At 48.9% G+C, this 20,658-nt stretch overlaps 5 protein-coding genes across 5 annotated transcripts; 2 read left to right on the top strand and 3 right to left on the bottom strand.

Moving 5' to 3' along the window:
* Positions 1-447: 447 nt before the first annotated feature.
* GLAREA_00476 (P-loop containing nucleoside triphosphate hydrolase) lies at positions 448-3,043 on the bottom strand (the record flags this gene model as incomplete). The annotated part of the gene is made up of 3 exons (XM_008085234.1): positions 448-777; positions 824-2,669; positions 2,733-3,043. The coding sequence occupies 3 exons, from the start codon at positions 3,041-3,043 to the stop codon at positions 448-450; spliced, it is 2,487 nt and encodes an 828-aa protein (XP_008083425.1).
* Positions 3,044-3,283: 240 nt separating this feature from the next.
* Positions 3,284-4,592, top strand: GLAREA_00475 (homocitrate synthase; the record flags this gene model as incomplete). Its single annotated transcript, XM_008085233.1, has 2 exons — positions 3,284-3,540; positions 3,593-4,592. 2 exons carry the CDS (start codon positions 3,284-3,286, stop codon positions 4,590-4,592), a joined length of 1,257 nt encoding a protein of 418 aa, XP_008083424.1.
* A 220-nt stretch (positions 4,593-4,812) lies between these two features.
* On the bottom strand, positions 4,813-5,490 carry GLAREA_00474 (uncharacterized protein; the record flags this gene model as incomplete). The annotated part of the gene is made up of 1 exon (XM_008085232.1): positions 4,813-5,490. One exon carries the CDS (start codon positions 5,488-5,490, stop codon positions 4,813-4,815), a length of 678 nt encoding a protein of 225 aa, XP_008083423.1.
* A 1,122-nt stretch (positions 5,491-6,612) lies between these two features.
* On the bottom strand, positions 6,613-12,002 carry GLAREA_00473 (Ras GEF; the record flags this gene model as incomplete). The annotated part of the gene is made up of 2 exons (XM_008085231.1): positions 6,613-11,515; positions 11,605-12,002. 2 exons carry the CDS (start codon positions 12,000-12,002, stop codon positions 6,613-6,615), a joined length of 5,301 nt encoding a protein of 1,766 aa, XP_008083422.1.
* Positions 12,003-18,919: 6,917 nt separating this feature from the next.
* GLAREA_00472 (NAD(P)-binding Rossmann-fold containing protein) lies at positions 18,920-20,463 on the top strand (the record flags this gene model as incomplete). Its single annotated transcript, XM_008085230.1, has 4 exons — positions 18,920-18,974; positions 19,056-19,750; positions 19,798-20,241; positions 20,293-20,463. The coding sequence occupies 4 exons, from the start codon at positions 18,920-18,922 to the stop codon at positions 20,461-20,463; spliced, it is 1,365 nt and encodes a 454-aa protein (XP_008083421.1).
* Between the last annotated feature and the right edge of the window lie 195 nt (positions 20,464-20,658).

The following is a 20,658-nucleotide window of genomic DNA, read 5'->3' as shown; positions in this document are numbered from 1 at the left end:
CTGCATACCGCGGGTCAGCGATAGGACTAAAGTAGGAAGTGAGCACGCGACAGTGTCTTATCTGTCTGGGAGGTTGACGACTTTCCTCATGGGGAATTGGCGGCACCCCACCCTTTCGACCTCCATCTGTCACAGGCCCCTGGTGCAGCTGTTCGCTCGGGTCCGCCCAACAGCAGGCCTGGAATATATTTTGACTGATCAAAGCCGTGGATTTGAAGAGCAGCGACCCTGTAAAGAAGGAATGTAAAAATTTGGCTCACGCCGTAGTAAAACCAACCAATGTACAGAAGAGAATGCGCTTCATTTCTGAAATGTAGCCACGTAGTAGAGCATCCGCGTTTTCAAAACCAACAGTCTAATTGTCTACCAATGACGGATGGCCATATCTACTGGTCGTATGCAGCATGCATCAAAACTCCTGTGAATATCCCCAACAACGCTCCATCCTTAATTGTTGCTAGCCATTTGTTGCGCCATCATATCTGCAAATGTACCGACGAAATTCAACTTATCCCTCTTCGCCTGTCCGACCGTAGTCAAAACATTCTTGATTCCAACGCCGATCTGATCCGTACCCGTGATATCCTTGAGCTCGTTGAGACTTGCAGTCATGTCCTCTTCTCTATCGAAACCGCCGACTTCTCGAAGAGCCGAAGCCAGCTCCGCATGGGTGTTGATATTAGGAACTGCGAGCTCACGGTTGAAGATCTGCTTGAGATCTAATTGAGCCATGATTGACCGCTGAGAAGTGGTTCCAATGACGAGGAGGCGACGTCCCTGTTCTGTCAGTAATGGTTTGAGAAAGCGAGGTGGGATAACTTACAGCAGGAGGTTGCTTGGCTATTAGAACCAACAGCGCCTGGGTGATGGGGTTGGAGAACCTAGCACCAATATTCGACCACTCGATAATACGCTCAATATTGTCGATTACCACAATGTTAAGAGGCGACTTGTAAGCATCTGTAAAGACTTTCTGTAGATATTGGATTTTGGCCATCTCACTAAATCCGACCATATTCTCCGCAGAAACGAGCTTGATGAATGGAAATTCGGAATCCTTAGCGATTTTGGCGGCAATAGCAGTCTTTCCAGAACCTGGAGGACCATGGAGAAGGACCGAGAGAAGTGATGCTTCAGGTGCGCTCTTAATATAATCTACGGCAAGGGCACCTTGGTTGAGGATGTTTTCGATGTAAGGGCTGAAATGGATGATGCCATGCTTCATGGCAGTCTCAAGTTCCTCTTCAGAGACACCAAAGGCGGCCTTGACTTCATCAAGGGCATTCATGAAATCGGCTCGGTTAACCTTCATGTTCTCGATATCATCACTGACACCAGCTACAGTTCCAACCTTGACATGTCGATTGAATGCAAATGATGATGCAGACTTAACCAACCCACCAATTTCGGCACCCGAGAAGTTCTTGGTCAAATGTGCCAACTCTGCGACGTTGACGTCGCTATCCATAACATCATTCTCTTTCATTTTCGAAGTATGAATTTTCAGGATCTGAGCACGTCCAGCTTCGTCAGGGAGCGAGATTTCCATATGTACCTCCAAACGTCCAGGTCTCAACAAAGCATCATCAATCATGTCCATTCGATTGGTCATTCCGATCAGCAAGATATTGTTGAGCTGATCCACACCATCGAGCTTCGAGAGCAATTGATTGACAACACTATCACCAACACCAGTTCCACCACCAGCGCCCGAACCTCTCTGCTTGCATACTGCATCCAACTCATCAAAGATGATGATGTGAAGTCCGCTCTCGTCGCCTTTCTCCTTGTACTCTTTTTCGGCATCTGCGAATAGTTTTCGGATATTCTCTTCAGACTGACCAACGTATTTATTCAAAACTTCAGGGCCATTGATAACCTTTGGTTCCCTGGAGTTCAACATTTTGCCGATTTGACGTGCAATAAGCGTCTTTCCGGTTCCAGGAGGTCCGAAAAGTAATATACCTTTGACATGCTGGATTCCCAGTTTTTCAATAAGTCCAGGTGGAAAGATACGAGAAGCGAATGCTCTTCGGAAAATGGCGCTAAACTCTGTATCCAAGCCACCGATTCCCATATCCTCGAACTTGAAATCAGGAGCAATGATAGAGTTCGCGGCCGGCCGCTTAGTTGACCCCTTCAGCTTGATGGGGGATTTCGCATCTTTGTAAAATGTCATTGATGTTTGTTGTGTCAAAATACCTCGGGCACCAGGATTAGATGTTGGCGGAGGCCCCTCCTTTTGCATACTCAAGTCTACCACTTGTATGGTCTTAACTGTAAATAGCAGTGGTATGTTCTTATAGTCCATCAACAGCAATTGCCCTGGAGCAAATATCTGGTTGTTGAAAAATCTTGTAAACACATCTGCCAAAACATCCTGATCAAAGGGAACCTCTGTAACTTTCCTTACTGAAGCGAATCCAACTTCAATGTCGAGGGATCCAAGATACGCATGTCCACCTGAAGCAAATGGATCGTATGTTTCGGCAGTAATAGGATCCATCATTCCAACGTCACACCATGTTCTTTGTGGATCCGAAAGCGAGATACATCCAGCTGGAAATCCTGGCGTGGGTCGACCGGTAACCACATATCTGCCGTTGATTAAGATATATGGATCAGAACCGTCTCGGGATGGAGGGAAGTCTTGAGGTGATACTGCACATCTAAGAGTAATGTTAGAAAAAGTGTACCCGATGAGCTACGAAGCATTTCCGCTCTAGACTCACAGGTTCCCAAAGATATATTCATTTGCCAAATTCTTGTCCTCTACTTTTGCTATTCTCATCTGTACCCGTCGCGGTGCTCCCGAACCCATTGGCTGCTGAGATGGTTCTCTTCCCACAGCCGTCCGTAATGGCATTCCACCAGCAGGAGGAGCACTGTATCCCCCACCACCATACTGGCCTCTAGGGTTCTCCTGATATCCTCCCATAGGCGTATCGTCTCGTGGAGGGGGTTGAGGAGGTCTGCCATATCCCCCCTGTTGCTCCCGACCAGCTTTTGGGCCTTGCCCGAATAGGTTCTGACGTATATTCATGTTGTTTGAAAGTAGATGAATAGGTTCGGTGGGTTCGATGGTGGCGATGTTGGCCAGACCTGAGGTTCAGAAATGTGTCTTCAAGTCCTCTATTATAGTAGCCTTGTTGTCCTCGTGAATGTATGACTCTATGCGCAACAGAACAGATCTTCCTTCTGAGTCCTATAAGACTTGACTGGCTTCGTTTCTCGTGAGTCGTAAGTGTAATTTCCAATTGTTGTCTTGTTGTTTCTTGCAAAGATGAACCTCCCCAAATGGATTCTTCCAACACTCCTGCACTTCTTGTCGCTCTCCCGTTTGGCCTCAGCCACAGGGGACGACAAAGCACCGGCTGTTACAGCGTCAGCTGGTCCAAGCTTCATGTTTGGTTTCGCCCTGTCGGAAAACCCCACTTCGCCCACAGTAACTCCACACCAGCTTCAGCCTTCTCTCAGCCTAGACTTGAACTTCGTACTTCAAGTTGCAGATTACGAATTGAAGATACCCATCATGCCTTTGTGAGTATAATTACTTGGGCACTCTACCATTACAACTCACTAACTTATCTAGACATCTTTTAGGGAAGAAGTCCTGGAACGTTTACAACACTGCGAACATCGAAGTCGTAAAGCGGGATGAAGCTATTGCGGCCGCAGAAGAAGCCGCTTCGGAGCAGCGCATGCAGGAGCTGGACTCTTTGCGGCGTATGCAGATTCTTCGAGGCGAAGAACCTACACCTTTGCCCATAGAAGATTCTCCGAAGTTGGATAGCAGTAAACATCCGCGCGAGCGTGGCGAGGGGACTGGCAGGGAAAGAAAGAAACGAAAAAGGGCTGGCGAAAATGATACGGACTTTGAGATGCGTATTGCACATGATATGACCAATACCGAGAACAGAGAAAGACAACTTGTTTTGAGAAAGGATACCGATGCTCCACTTGTGAACCGCAGAGGACATATTGATCTTTTCCCTCAACCAAAGCCATCTTCACATAAGACGGTTCAGAAGAACGAGGAAGCAGAAAGGGAGCTTGCGAAAAAGAAGAAAGAATACGAAGACCAATATACCCTCAAATTTTTCAACGCCGCAGGATTTAAATCTTCGTTGGGGTCGGACCCTTGGTACAAGAAAACAAACTCTACAGACGTGGGAGAAGAAATGCCAGGAAAAGACGTATGGGGGAACGAAGATCCTCGAAGAAAAGAAAGGGAAGCTAAGAGGATTGTAAGTAATGACCCGCTGGCCATGATGAAAGCTGGAGCCCGGCAGGTAAGACAGGTAGAACAAGAAAGGAAACAGTGGAGGGAAGAGAAGGATCGAGAAATGAGAGCGCTCGAGGAACAGGAAAGAGAACGCAGACATAGGAAAAGGAAAAGAAGAGAAGCTGATTCCGAGGATGACCTTGAGGGATTCAGCCTTGATAACCATGGAGGGAGCTCGTCCAAGAAGCACCGAAGTGGTGACCATCGGGAAAGAAGGCATAGACACTCGTCTTCTTCGCGACGGCATTCTCATAGAGATGATGATAGGACACATCGACATAAAAGTCGGCGGTATAGTCATGAATAATGTCACTTTCTAGAGCAATATACCCACTTCTTTAATGCATCTCGATATTTTCATGAATATAAAGGGTCTTCTTCTACTTGTGAAGCATTATGAACAGCTGTTTGCCGTTCCTCCGTAGTTGATAACGCCCTAATCGCCCAGAAATCCTAATCCTCAACCAACAACACAATATCCCTAATTTCGCCGTTCGCTCGTTCAAAACCAACCCAACCCAAACCCATCACGCATCAATCTTAACCGGAAAAATCGCCTCCGCCAACTTCCCCAACTCAGCACACCCCTTCTCCCTCCCCAACCCCCTCAAACTCCCCACAATCTTCTCATACAACCCCAACGCCACGCCATCCTTGCGATCCGAGTAAAAATCCACGCCCGCCGGCGTAAAAAGCGTCGCCTCGAACCACGTCACCACCCACGCAACCCGCCCGCCATTCCCATCCAGATACACGCCCCAGCCTAGGACCTCCCACTTCGAGCCCCCGGCGATCTTGAGCCAGCCATTGCCCTTCCACGCCCACTTCCGATAGACGCCTTGCTGGCCTTCTTCGACCTGAGAATCCCCCTCGAGGCCTTCGCCCTGAGGATAATCCACCCCGCGGATGGTCTTCAGACTAAACAGTTTCGATCCCAGACCCTCCGGTTTGCCGTCTACGTCTTCAGATGTCACGGTATCATCTAGTCCCTTGACCGTACCGTCGGATTCCCTCAGGGCTTTATACGAAATGCGTACGTTCTTTGCTTTTTTCCACATGGGCAGCGTGCTGTGAGTGACTCGCCAAGTTCTTTCTATGAAGCTTAGTGGTGGAGGTCGTAGGGTTGCTGTGCCCGGAGGTTGGGGCATGCGGAGGGGCGGACGGATGTGGATTCCAGTTCCCTGTTGGCCTGGCTGTTGTGACATTTTTGATTTGCTCAATTGGGGGACGGAATGAGAGATATCACGTTTTCTGCTTCTCTTGTGCACAGAGAAGGACGACGCACGTGGTTGAGGATCGAGACAGAACTTCAATAATCAGGTGCCTGTGGGCCTTTCTTTGATAGTAAAAAGGCTCTAAACGCGGATCGAAATGAGGACGAAGAGGTTTGGTGAGATAGTAAGCCAGAACGGAAGTGGGTGAATATAGAATATAAATAGAGTTAAATGTCCAACCGAGACCCAACCTTGGAACCAACGTGAGCTGTGTGGCGAGGCTGAAACAAATGCCAATCATGACATCGTGACACCAGTTGGGACAGCCTCACGCGGATTGAGGAGTTCATCTCCACACCTGTTCAGTTCGGCTGTATCCTTACCGTGCTAACCTGGAAGTACATTAGGTTGGAGCTTATGAAGGTTGTGGCTGAGGATTTAAGGATATTCACGGTTCCATGGTCACAGTAGGTGGACTCTCACAAAACCACCACCAGATAGTAAGGACATGCAACATCAAGCTAAAAGCTTTCTTTAATGTGTTCTTCCACTACACTTAAATATCAATAACACTACCGCCACCAATAAGCAACTCCATCATACGCTCCTATTGCTCCGCGAAATCCTTCTCTTATTTCATCAACACTCGAGGGTATTTTGACTCTTCACACTTCTTTCATCCATACAACGCGGTGCCTACTCCTTCGCACACCCCCAACAAATCAAAAGCTGCATATAATAATGGGCCATTGCTAGCTCGAGTCTCTTCTTTCCTTTGCCGCATAGGGTATCTAATGCTCAAAAATAGTGTCAATGCTCATCGAAACAACCAGTTCCTCCGCAATTTGAGCTTCTGGAACAACACCGACAGAAAGAAACTCGTTAAGATCGTAAGAAATTCGAGAAACCGCTCGTGAGCGTTAAACGAGTGCAAAGGAGCCATAGCCCCGCAGGAATTATTGGCAAACATATAAAACAACAGAAACCAAGAAAAGAAAAACCTTATCAAACAAAAATGAATACAAGAAAAAAACATGTTTCGAAGTCCCTGTACTTTCAACTGGCGATGCACAAAGGACGGTGCTATTGTTCATCTTGTTACCGAGTACGTCGTTACTCCTGGATTGCCTGTGCGTACCGGGTTATCTCGTCATCGGTAAGTGCTGCCATCCATAAACACCTCTCCGTGATTCCCTCGATGGGTAGAAAACGGTAGAGTTGACTAGCTTCAAGAAGCCTTAAAAGATTTTTAACAATAGTGGCGTCTGTTCGGCACCTCTCAAAGTTGACTAAAGGCTCGGTCGTAGGGGTGCTAGCAATTTGGCTGGGTCGCTCAGAATTCACAAGCAAATCATGTGTATAGATGCCGACAAAGGGGATGCATCCTTGATCAGCACCGGCGCCTTCCATCTCGGCTCTCAAATTGTGGAAGTTCCCAGTGGGTGTCACTAATTCCTCAAGCTGTTTTAACGTTTGCCGGTCTGCCTCGGGAATAAGAGCCCAAGTTCGAGTGAGGCATGATAGGTCTTTTGTGGTAAGTGCCATCGTAAGCTGTGTCATTGTCGCGAAATTCCTATACTTTCGACAATGGGCAGCGATGTGAATGTATTTTATCACAGTTCTCACGCGTTCCTCCAGATTTTCGGTTAGGACGCATTCTGATATCGCCCATTTCACCATCAAATTAAAGCGAGCAATAACAACTTGAACTCCGCGAGGTTCCGAAGATCGTAAAAAGTCGACCCACGACCGAGAATCCGTGGTAGTATATTTCCATCGCATCTCAATAAGATCTTTCCAGTCGATTTCATTCAGAGCATCCTTCTCGATCAACGTAAACTGCTGTGCAAGAATTTGCGAATCGAAAGCCAACGTAAAGGGCAAATGGACAGATGTTTTCCGGGAGGGTTCCGGGATCATGTGAGAACGCAATGGATCTGTAGTCGGTGTAGCGCCCCGATCAACCTCGTAATCCTCTTCATAGCCTTGCCCGGTTGGGGTAAACTCGGGAGTAGGAGGCAGGCTACTCGGCCCTTGCTTTGGCTGCCTTTCTTGGCGGAACGGTTGGCGAGGGGACTGTGGAGGTAATTGTAGAGCCTGAGTCAAGGTCATAGGTGGTGATGGTGGATGACGAAGAGGGTGGGATGGAAGAGCTAACTCTTTAATGACAGTACCAGGTCGCATTGGTGGGAACGTAGTAGTGGAAGGAGAATCTTGCTCCGTCAATTCAATTCGTGAGATGACCTCCAAAGACAGCTCTGAGGACAAGTCGCTACGGTCATCACTCTCGCTGTTTAAGAAAGAGTGATCCATACTCTGGTGCTGTGGCATCGTATGCCCGACAGGAATTCTTCTCAAGCTATCACTGTCATCAATGAAGTCAAAAGAATTCACATGAGATGAATCCGGTGTGTGCTCGTTCCCAGCCATCTTCTCCGTGCTCGGCCCGCGAAATATGGATTGTTCAGACCAGTTCCTGGTTGATCTCTTCACCATGCCATGTTCGGACAGCCCCCGCTCAAGAAGGGGGGTGGAATTGTAGGATTCTACGGACCGTGGTGACATGGCAGCCGGATAAGAGTCCATGCCTCGAGGTCGATATACAGATGGTTTCAGCTCCTCGATACCATAACTCTGCTGCGGGTAGTATGATGGTAAGTGCTGTACACCGGCTTCGACAGTATGTTCGTGTCTATGCCGTCGTTGCTCTTCCTCCTCGTCCTCTTCGTCATCTAGTGCCAAAGTGCTAACATCTAGGGGCCGTGCACCAAAGCTATCCCCGCGGTCCCCAATGCCACTAAATTGGCTGTTGGATGTATCAGATTTTCGCTGCTCGTATTTCCCTTCAAGCTTTAGTAATGCAGACTCGACGCCGCCATCATCATCTATGTCGTCCGGGATTTGTGCTAACATCTGAGCCTCCTTCTCGAACGATGGCCGCATTATGGGGTGCGAGGAGTGGGTGCTAAAGAGTGATATGCGTTGTTTTGGTTGAGCCTCCGCGAGCGCCCCCAGTGAGTAGGTTTGGCCGGTAGGTGCTGAGGGTTCAAAGTCGTCACTGGTGACATTTACATAGGCAGTCGAATCCACATCCGCAAGGAGGTAGGAGCTACGGACGGAATCCGAGTACATGGTCATCGAACCGGTAGACATAGGTCGTCTAAGAGGCTGTGTAGTTAGGTCCCCAACATTCGTAACTGCTCTCAAGTCACCTCCTGGACGCCGTCGAAGGACTCGGAGAGGTAAGGGCGCGTGCGAAATATCGCGGGACATGCGTGCCTCGGAGTCTGAAAAGGTTGTAGCATCAAAGCTCCTCTCGCTTCTGTGTCGTGTATATCCACTATGGAAAGAAGCGTAGCGTCGGAGGGAGACTGACTTTTTGGATCTGAACGACCGACTCGGCCCTAACACGGAAGGCCGCTCAAACTGCATAGGAGGTGGCATTCTCTTTTGGGTTTGTGATAAGGTCCAACCTGGGACAAAAGATGCATCCTCGAGTGAGAGTGATCGTTTTGCAGTATGATTGCCTAGTAAGTGAGATGATCGTCGGGGAGTGCCGAGGGGTAGGTCCGGAGGAGTTGTTGGAGGAGTCGGGCCACCTGAACGGTGGACGTAGGGCTCTGAAAAGTCATCGATCGACGAGCTGGTGGGCAAAGCGCCTGTCATTGCTGGGATACTCGAGGCAAGAGTATCGTCGACTATCACAATGGATTTACTGCCGTTAGTCACGTCGCTAACGAGGTCCTGGCGTGAAGATCTCGGTGCCTCGAGGGTCGCATCTGGAGCCATGGATGGATATTGAATACTTGTGCTGTGGCCACTAACGTGATGAGATGCAGCTTCACTGGGCGCCTTTTTAAGGGCAGCTTCTGCTTCCTGTTCTTCCTGGACAGCTTTCTTGAAGTCCTCTGCAATTTCGGCACCTAATAAATCGATTCGCATAGGAACTCTCAGCCCAGTGTTGCGAGACCGCGCCTGTGGCACAACAGCGGTGCCGGGTAAGCGATTGATCGTAGCTCCTCGAACGCCAAGCGGTGGAATATGAGGAAAACTTCCTTGGGTAGGTGAAGAACTTGGTATTGGACCAAGTCCGGTTCGGTTGCTCAGAGCCCGTCGGACGCTGCCTAGGAGCTTCTTCATGCCGGGACCAGACATAGCTGACGGCCCTTTCAGGTGAGGCTGCGCAGAAAACATTGTAGTATCGCGTGAGGGAGTGCTTGGTGCAACCATCTCTACAAAGGCCTGTCCTGGCGGGAGGCAGTTTCCCCGTACGAGGCTTCCCGCGTGAGGATGGGCCAGAAAGAGCTCTGTACTCTTGTAGATAACTTTCTGAACCGGCTGTTCTAACGTTCGATGGTCTCGAAATGAGTCTGAGAAACTACCGCTGCGTTTGTGTACATGGGTAGGTCGAACCCGTTTCCCCGTCAGTGCCTTTGGTGTTAATGCTACAGGAGGAGCTGAGTCATATATGGAGCTAGCTGCTACTGGATGAGCACCAGCCTGTGGAGATGTACCCACACGGTTTCGTGAGGGAAATGAACAAGAAACAAAGTCTTCGCTCACAACGCTGGTGGGAGATAATGGAGGATTCTGGTAATCGTCCGATGGTGTCTGGGAAATCACGGGCGCCACATGAGGTTGCATCATGGAATCGAGGTAACCGGCGCGCGAAACATCTGCGAAATACTTGTGTCCATCTGCTGACGTAGATTCCCTTTTAACAAAGTCTTGATTGATAATTCCCTGTATCTGAGGAGGCCCGTTTGGCTGAACGTCCCAGAAGCTTGGGTCCAAGGTTGGGTCTCTGGAACCAGCAACTCCTCCGGGTGTGATTGGGACTTCAGAACCCAGGTCTGTGTCAAATTCCGGGCCATCCCAATACAGTGCACATACTCTTCGCCAACATTTTTTGATCTCTCCGAGGATCTTCAGTGGGACCTTGGTATGAACAAAAAGGGGATCGTTCACGAAGTTGTTGAGCAACTCGCAGAAGGTTACGCGCAGGTCGTAATCGACGACATAGTCATCAACGAAATAGTTCAGTATCCAATGTCGTATGGCCACAAAAGTCCGAACCCTGACTACCGTCCCCGTTTCATCTTCCCGTGCTAGAGCCCACTTCAGGCGAGCAATGAGCATGTGAAGCAGATCCGTCGTGTCCAAGAAAGAGCGAAATGTCAAGAAGAAATCTGAGAGCAGGTCGTAGTCAACGAACGTTGGGGACGTGATTTCTGCAACTATTCTTGCGGGAGTTGCTGCTCTAATTCCGCCACTCATAGAATAGCGCACAACTGAAGGGTGGTCGCATGAAGGCTTGAATGTGAGAGTGTCAAACATCTCAGGCACAATAGGGGTGCGCTGCCGTATTACCCCTGAGGTAGGGGTGAGTAAATTGAAAGGACTCGTTGCGCCGGGTGATGTGATCGAGAAGTGCGGTCGATGAGAGGCATCTGAGTGCCGTCTTGAGAGTATCCGCGTCGGACGTCGAGAGTTTGGGTCGCTTTGGGAGGAATCCTTGTGAGAGAACACGCTCGCGCGCATGTCGTCGTTCGTGGTGTACGAAGAACCTCGCAAGAAGGCAGTGCCGCGCATGCTGAATCTGGGCGTACCTAGCTTGTAGGACGGAATGGGAACTTCCAGCGTTGGAATCCCCATGATCGCTTCTGGGGGCTTTGGATCGCCCGGCCTCTCAATTACTACTCTAAAAGCACCGACATCTGAATCGCGGACCGGCACGTGTTGCTCGTCGACGGTAGAGTATGAGCGAGCGCGCTTGTGCCGTGGAGGCTGGACGGGTACGGGGGTTGGCGATTGCGTCGCAGAGAAATAGTTGTCTCGAGGTTTGTCTAGAGGCGTTGACGGTGTTCGTGTTGGCGTGTTCCATAGACTATCGCGCGGCGTCTCGTCGCTTTCGTGATGGGTTACCAGCGCATCAAGGCCTGCTGTACTTGGTGGGGTAACGGGAAAGACGAATGGAGGCTGGGGATACCGCTGATTCGCAGGTCGAATGGTTGGACTATGGCAAGAGAAAACAATGTCAGCCACGATTCACTGGCAAACAACGCGTCTTCTACGACTGAGGGCCACCTCCTGTCGCCGACTTACCGAAGATATATCCTTCCATTGTTTCCGACGTTGGCAACCGTGAACTGTCGTCCTTCGCGGCCAGCCGAACCGCCGTCAGGCGTGATTTCACTGAGTTTCCCATCTTCCGTCTCTCGTTTCGTCCGGCGACTGATGCTGTTTTCCTTTTGCAACCCCTCCTGCCATTGTTTCTTCCTCACCAGATCTGGCGATGTCCTTCCCATGCCTTTGGCACGCGGTGCGGGCCACAACGTAATGCCACCCTTCCGAGACCCTTCCATGTCAGGGACGGTCGTCGCAATCCTGCTCGCTTTTCCGAATCGACCTCGCGGCGAAAGACGATCCCGCTGTCGCTGTCGCAAGTCTTCTGTTCGTGATCCAGCGGGTTCGGTGGTCTGAAGGGGGGAGCCATTCTCCATTTTGGGCCGCTCCCTTCTGTGCCCGGGTTACGTGCTCTCTTCAGCGACTACGATGTCGTGTTCGAGTCCGAAGATACATTCATGTTGACGGTTGTACTGGATTGGCAGGCAGGGAGCGTTTCAACTAGTCGACCAAGACGACTCGGAGCCGGAGAGTCAGTCGAGGGTCAATCAACACTTCGATGGCACGTCGAGAGAACAATGAGCAGTGAATTGAGCAGTGGAGATGGGCGAGGGAAGAGGTTGGAAGGACTGGTGGGTGGTGCTTGGATGCGTGCTCTGCAGATGCAAGGCAGGCAGGGAAATGGGCTCGTTCCAAACGGAAGGACTCTGAGTGGGACTTCGGAGGTGTGTGGTGTGGTGTTCAAGGCTTGAAGCCAGTGGTGAGCCTCCCAGGGTGCTGGTGGTGAGTGGTGGGCCGATGGGGAGGTGGAGGGGGTGACAGGGAGGCCGCTCTCCGTTGCCTTTGCTTTACAGGGGCTGAAGGGGCCGAAGTTGGAGGTCCCGCCTTCCTCTTTTTGGGAGCAACCGGGGCAGGACGGGGGGTGCTCGAGCCAGGCCATGGGCCAGAACTTCCGCCATCACGGTTCGCATCCCATCACTCTCCGAGAGACTCGGATACCAAAAGTCTCAGATACCAGACGGCACGATAGTTCGACTACAAAGCCATGATGGTGGTGGCTGCCTCAAAGCCAACATCAGTGAAGCTCGCACACGGCATCAACGGCGTCCAGACACCAGCATCAAGCCCCTAACGGCGCACTCAATATGCCTCGTGGGCGAACAACTCTCACTTCCTACGGCACGGTGCAATCGGATCGACGGTGGTCTGCAATAATGGCATAAAAGGTGCTTGCGGTGCGGGATACTTGACGCTGGTGAAGCATCCTACGCCTAGTATAACGTGCGGTTGTGGTATTGCAACAAGCTACGGTACTGCAGAAGTATATTCGCGAGTTCGCAAACTCTACTCGAGCGCGAAGACGGAGCGGAGAGCATTATTAATTGTGACCCAGTGCTGTCATCGAAATTGGCCAACGAATCCCGGCTTGTCAACTGGTCGCAGAGCGTGAAGCAGCATACATGAATGACACTGTTGGTTGGGTTCTCCTTGCAATATCAACAAATCGAATCTCGATGGCGATGGCGATGGGAGTTCTGCGAAGTGTATCTGACCAATGCAAGTAGTAGTCTATTGCAGCTCCTCTGGTACCTTCGTATGTTGGTGGCGGCAAAAAAGATGGTGAGGCAAAAGAAGTAATTAATATCAACGGCGTGCGGCGATTGGACTGTCGGACGTGCAATGTGATATATTTCTCGCTCGGCCGAGCCCTGGGCCTATCACGAGGCCGAAGTGAGTTCTGAGTTATTGCAGAATTCTCGGATTCTGGCTGTTGGACGAGCAAAGCAAGGTTGTCATGCTACCGAGAACGAGAGTCAGTCAGCGTCGTGGAAAGCAGAAATAATAGTAACAATCATCATAATAATGGCTCGAAAAGGCCAGTTGCGTTTGCGTCCTGGCGCTGTGACCACACTTGGTTCGCTCTGTCGTCTTTGAAATAAATGCACGAAGCAGCGAACAGAACGCGGCACCAGCAAATCACCTCACAGGAGCAGGATTTGGACAGGGGCCAGCCAATGCGAGCATGGACACCCGAGATGGTCAGATCAGATATCTCAGATGCTGATGGCTTGGATTTTCTTGCGTTCTGACTCCTGAGTAGCTGTAGCTTCCATGTTGTTCCCTCTCAAGAGCCTTTTCAGTTCCACGAACCTCGATTCAACGCGCATTAATTAACTCCCTCCACGTTTTGCTTGCCGCGAGGCCACATGTCTCGCCCTCGAGTTCCTCGCCCGTTGCGAGCTGCTAGTGGACCCCTGACGCCAACAATCATAGCGAGGTGGGATCGCTTTGGATTGCCAACGGCGGAACCAGTTACCAAACTTGACCATCCATCCTGAAAGCATCTTCAATGCCCTCACGCCGTCTTTGCGCCTAACTTCGAAATTCTAGAAGCGTTGCGAACGCTTCACCAACCGGCAATTTTCCAAGACCAGTGATCTCGTCGGCATAGAAAAGGCAGATGAGAGGGGTTGCATTATGGTCTCGGAAGCCATCCGCGAACAACTGCTTCGTAGAATTTCAGGCCAACCAGCTGAAAGCTGGGCCAACGCTTGACGAACGCTCCAAACACCTTCGAGTGATGGATGAGATCAGACAAAGGTTTGTACGAGTACTGTGAGATGCTGTTTAGGTTAGCGTGGTATTCTTGCTGGAATCCGGCTCAGCGGACTCGATCGGTGGGAGTGACTGGGAGTGACTGGGAGTGACTGGGAGTGACTGGGAGTCTGAGCTGGGTCGGTTTCCTCTCTCTCAGGTTCCAGATTGGGCACAAAAGCCCCCACGGAGCTCGTCCAAACAGATCATAGCCGAACTACTGGACAGTCGCGGGGATCGCTTTCCGAACGACGGACCATCAAGCTAAATAACAAGCACGACACCGTACAGTAACATCACGGAAACTCTGATTATTATTATTGTTGTCTCTGAGCCACGCGATGGGTACGCTTGAAAGTATCTGCCGCTACGAGACGCATCGCTTCCAGCTCTATCATCGGCCCAATCCGCTCGCACCGACGACATAGTAATCCTGACTGAGTCCCCGGCGTCTGGTCGATATCGCTGTGCATGATGCTGCTCTGTGGCATGCCCGCAAGCCGCATTATGATTCAGACATTATTATCTGGCAGCAATTGCAAAGTCGTTCTAGGCTGCATGGAACGTCTAAAATACCCCCACTGCCTTTGTCATTATCGCCTACAGCAGATGCATGATGTCGAAGCCAATTCTCATGTTCTCATGGTGTTCCAGAAACGGATCTTTGATAGTCTAGGCTGTCATATCTCACGTTTTTAATTTATTTCTCTCACGGTTCCTGACCCGAACGAGGTTTCCACGAGGGGGATCTTTTGTACATGCAACGTCATGACCTAAACGATGGGTTTGCTTGGCCCAGTCTGCGATCCGATCAGCGGGAGGGCTAAGGACGCACACCAAGCAAAAGCAGAGATGGATTTGAAACCTCGACCCAAAAAGTCGGTAGGATATCAAAAGAACATGTCACTTTCACCATGCTCCGCCTTGAGACAAACGCCTGGTGCTCGTCGACTGAAGCACATTGACACTGTGCACTCGAGTTGAGTATGAGCTACGTACATCTCAGTACGGGGAAAGCAGTTTGTATGGATTGATCCTACTTAAAACTCCAATGCCCTCGGTTTCTTCAGCAAACGAGCAGGCTTCCTCACTGTTCCATCGCAAGTTACCAGAATGGGTACACACTTGATTGGAAGACGCGAAGAGTATTCCTCGTGGCTAAATGCAATGACACCCACCAACTATCGATACTGCACTCTACAGCCTCGGCTCCAATCCTCCAACTTCCCAAGGACTCGCGCTATGGAATTACCACGTTCAGACCAAGGACTACGCCGTCTCTCATGGTGGATGTCGCCGACCATCTGTTACAGCCATGGCAGCCATCTCGTGACGTGCCGTCCCGCAGCATCCAGTCGTCGTCACTTATTTGAACAGTAATTTGACAGAGGGTGAGGTCGCTGTGGAAATGCACACAGCAGAGCCACAGCCATGCATGAAGCATTACATTTTTAGAGCTCGATGTTTGTAAGGCCTTCCAAATCTTATCCCACCCCTACAACATCCCCGAATCCTTCCCGGGCCACAATACACCGGTCGTGCTCGGTACTGCTCACCATCCATCCGTCCTGTAATCCAGTGTACAATCCGAATAATGATACTACTAACCGCTTGCCGAGAACCAGAAAATTAATGTCACGTGTAGCAAGCTTTCCTGCTGCCAGGAAGACCGCTGGACCTTATCAATATCGACCTGTGATAAGTTCCGACAAAGTAGTTTTGTCCTACCAGCACATAAGGTGAGGCTAGTCACTGTTGGCTGGGGTTTCAATCTCTCTTCAGAGTCGAGGCCTGGTGCTGGTAGTTTGCTCAGCAAAGGATGTGAAGCGCCATTATTTACCTGGAGGAGTTGAGCTTTCTTAACCGCGATTTTCCTTTCCAAGCAGATTTCGTTCTCCGACATCATGTTGGGGACAAACTTCGTAGGCTTAAAGCTGCAGTATTCTCCAGAGCTTCAGAACGCAGTTCGAGAAGAACGCAGTTCTGGAGTGACCAATAGCGTTTTTCGTATACGTTCAGCAAGCTCTGTCTTTGACCTGCAGCAAAAATTCCCTATCTTTTCTTGGTGGGTTGCAGGTACGAGGAATACAGCAGGAACAGCAAACTCATTACGAAGTTGGCACAAACCGAGCTTGAAAGCGGCAAGTTTTTGGAAGTGTCCAGGATGCTCGTGGTATTTATTTTTATACTTGTAAGGTTATGTGGTCAAACCATCTGTCCACAAGGATCAGCCTTACAATTGCTACTGCTGTCATATGATAACTGAGAATCGAGACTCGAAATTCGAGGAAGCTGCTTGGTCAGAAAATCCTGCCAAATTGTCAATATTTTCATTCATTTACTCATCATTGTTGTTTGTTTACAAAGGTCTGGCTGGGCGAGCACTGACTCGTACAGTTGCCAACCTAGTTTCGATAGATTGAGAATAACTCAGTATACCTTACATCACACCCCAAAACACACGGCCTCCACCTACACACTACACTCCATAAAGATCAACAATAATAATCAGGTATCTTTGTTGTTGCTTTGAAGACACCTTCCCGGCACTTTGGATATCCAGGGTTGCGAATATCCTTTTCGCAGTCTTCCGAATGACGGGTATGGCACTAAATGCTCGCTTACCTATCCTTCGGCACAACGATTAATCAGGACGATGGCAGATCTTCCGCTCAGGTGGTGTTGAGTCGAGTGACTCTCAGATCCCTACTTCGCTCCCTGTTTTTGATATTACTCTCTTCCTCGTCTAGTATCCATGTCTCACTGCCCGTGATGATAGACCGCCATCAACACCTACTACTCATTAGATTACAAAGTTAAATCGCCCAATAGTAAGTGCTTAGTGGCTGATCGTTTTCCCGGGACTTTAGTGCCTTACAGACATTGGGCATCAATGTCAGCTCTGACTAGATCTATACGATTCTGTGTCTCGATTTAGTTAAAAGGTTCAATAATCTGAGATGGTCAAATCCAAGTATACGGAATGGAGGCTCGTACTCGGCATCTTTATGTTTCCGTGAAAAAATTACTTGCGGAGGAAATTCGATGTCTCGGAGTTACGCGTTGGATGTTCTCTACTTTAGATATGTCTTACTAAAAATCACTAGTCCCGGTAGATGTGGTGTTAAACGGAACTTATTTTTGGAAATCCAGGCAAACATGTGATCAGGTCAATCGTTTCTATAGAGTTACTGTCGAGACAACGTCAAAACTCCGCTTCGATTCAAGAGTCTAGATTAGCTTCCTCTAAACGAATCGAATTCTACACTATCACATGTGTCTGCTCTATTGTTTGTGTTCTCCTCGATGGATTTTGGAACTGTAGCTACGGGAAGTTGGCAACGAGCACTATTGAACCAAAATGAATTTTTATTTGTTCTAGGCTACTAATAAACGCCTGATTGGTGGTATAGATGATTCGATTTCAAGCGATGCCTATAAAAGTGTCAATAGTAAAGGAAAGGCACCATAATACTTACAGTTTCGGGGTGCGAAACTTATTGACGGGAAACTAGAGAGGTAGAAAGTCGTACCGATAAAATTTTCGTAATCTTTGTTTCTGGTCAATGGTTATGATTAAATCCAAGTACGACAGTTCTCTATGCAATATTCTCATACCTAGTTTTCTGATGGTTTGTAATGCCAAAGATTCTAGAATTCGCCGTGGGGCACCTCTACGCCTCCCCCTTTTCATGTCTCGTTTTTTAGCGAGCGTTCGTCCCAAGGATCTTTTGACTTGCTTTCATCATCGGATAGCTTTTCGAAGCTCAGGATATTCGAGACTATTGAGTGAGCCTTGTATTTGCTACAGATATTATGAGAATATAGGTATGCTTCTGGTTCGGTTCGTTTCCTGTTTGAAGGGTTGTAAGCTGGCACTCCTGTGTTCTCCCATTTATCTCTACACTTTTGTACCTGATATACAAAGGTGTCTGGTCTTAAGTATATTGTGTTGGCTTCTCAGAGTATACAAAGGTGTCTGGTATTAAGTATATTGTGTTGGCTTCTCAGAACATACAATTGGCACAAACTTGTCAAGTCCATCACTGTTCCTATGCTTCAGAACAAATCTGTACAACGCTATCCTGTAAACATTTTGTTTTCCCGTCAACAGTTGAATTATAGATCTCGTAGATGAGCTAGGGCCAAAGAATATGTCCTTGATTTTAGCTTTCAGTTACCTTGTGCTGTACTAAGAACAAACTGCAATCATCCGTCAATTACATAGTCAATTGAAAATTTAAATCAACAAGTAATACATGAAAGAAAACACACAGCGATCACGGAGGCGGCTTCACCCTTAAACCTCGCTTAAGCTTCCCCCGCCAAATGACGTTCCTTTTCACCCCACCTTCCTCGACAAACAGAGGAACAACTATCGTGAACTTTGCTCGGGGCAGGTAGGTCCGGAATCAAAGCGTAGGGCATTTTTAATGGCTCAGAGCTATACCCAGTATTTGGTTACATCTTCTCATTTGGCTCAATTACTTGATCTGCCGTCCTATTCCTTTGCTTTCTCCCTTTGAATACGAAAGCCGGCCTTCCACCCGAATTCCTCACCCCACCACGGGTAAATTCCCGCCGTTCTGTTTACCCGGCAGTTATAATGATATATACATACGCAAATCTTTTCTTTGCACACTTCTAATTGATATTTTGCATATTCCAACACTAAAAAGGGAAAATTGAGGTCTCCAAGATGTCTGAAACTGGAAAAATAGCGTTTCTGGGGTTGGGTGCCATGGGGTTTGGAAGTATGTATACGACAAGCTCTTTGACAGCTCGGAATTCCCTCAGTTGAGAGAAATAACATTGCTAACCAAAATACTAAACAGTGGCCACAAACTTACTTTCGAATAAACTCCAAGTAACAGGATTTGACGTCTGGCCGCCAACCCTCGAGAAATTCGTCGCAGCCGGAGGTTCCTCTTCATCTACACCCCGCGAAGCAGTTAAATCAGCACCATATGTCGTTTTCATGGTCGCAACAGCAGCTCAAATCCTCTCCGCACTCTTCGATCCCGAAACCGGTGCGATTGAAACTCTGGAACAGGGCGCAACACTTATACTCTGCTCAACAGGACCGCCAGAGCATAGTCCCAATGTACGAAAACTGCTGGATGAGAAAAACAGAACAGATGTTAAGGTTATTGACGCGCCAGTTTCGGGAGGTACAATAAGGGCTGCGAATGGCACGTTGACGATTCTGGCGAGTGGAAATGAGGAGGATATTGCGGGTGCGAGGAAGGTGTTGGATGTTATGGCTGGACCGAACTTATATCTGATACCGGGGGGTCTTGGTGCTGGAACCAAAGTGAAGATGGTACATCAAGTGCTGGCAGGGATACATATCGTGATGTCAAGTGAAGCAATGGGCTTCGCTGCCAAATTGGGATTGGATACCAGGAAGGCGTACGAGGTGTTGAAGAAAGGAGAGGGAATGAGTTGGATGTTTGAGAATAGAGGACCGCATATGATCGTGCCTGATGAGAAGGTATATTCTGCGCTGGGTATTATTGTTAAGGATATTGTAGGTCCCCCGAGTCTTTTGAAAATTGTGTACTGACATTTTCGAAGGGTATTGTCACAGCAGCATCCCGTCGCACTACATCGAATCCAGGGTTTCCTCTTTTCCTCTCCTCAGCGACCGAACAAGTTCTTGCGGCAGGTATATCCGCTGGTTACGATCGTCTCGATGACGCGCAACTCACAAGAGTCTACCTCCCTTCGACTCCATCATTAGTCCTCGATCTCGCATCTCAAGACGCATCCTGCACAGATTTTACACCAGAAGAAACTAGCAAATTGAAACTCGTAGAAAGTACCATGAAGGCAGTTCATCTAGTCAGTGCCATGGAAGCGATGTCACTAGGAAAGACCGTCGGATTAGAAACGAACCAATTATTCGAAATCATAAAAGGTGCGGCTGGGTCGAGTTGGATGTTTGCAGATCGCACACCTCAGTTGCTGTCAGGGAAATGGACGTCAAAGGAAACTGTAAACGATACAATTGATTCGCTGGTAAGTCTTTTCCAATTCACACGACCTCTTACCGTGCTAATGCAACCGTAGACAACAGCCATCACCGAAGCAAACGCGCTGAAATACCCACTTCATCTCGCAGCCATCACGCTCCAAATTCTACAACTTGCGTCGCTGAAGGGATATGGAGATGAACCTGATCTGGCTGTGAGTAGGGTGTGGGATCGCGAGACGAGTTTGTATCCTGGGAAGAGGGTATGAGTGGGTTGTTGTGTGATGATGTAGATGATGTAATGAATAAAAAGAATTCTTCTCTGAGATTTTGGCTGTACTTGTGATATACCGGGCAGTTTTCAAAACGAGCTTTGAGTGCGCGCGTAGCTGATAATTTGGTGTCAACAAAAGCTAGAGAATTTTGTGAGAGAGCATGATTCCAAACTCAATAACATCGTTTTC

The sequence above is a fragment of the Glarea lozoyensis genome, assembly GCF_000409485.1.
Source record: "Glarea lozoyensis ATCC 20868 chromosome Unknown GLAREA3, whole genome shotgun sequence".
Taxonomy (NCBI): Eukaryota; Fungi; Ascomycota; class Leotiomycetes; order Helotiales; family Helotiaceae; genus Glarea; species Glarea lozoyensis.
This window is presented reverse-complemented; position numbering and strand designations above follow the sequence as displayed.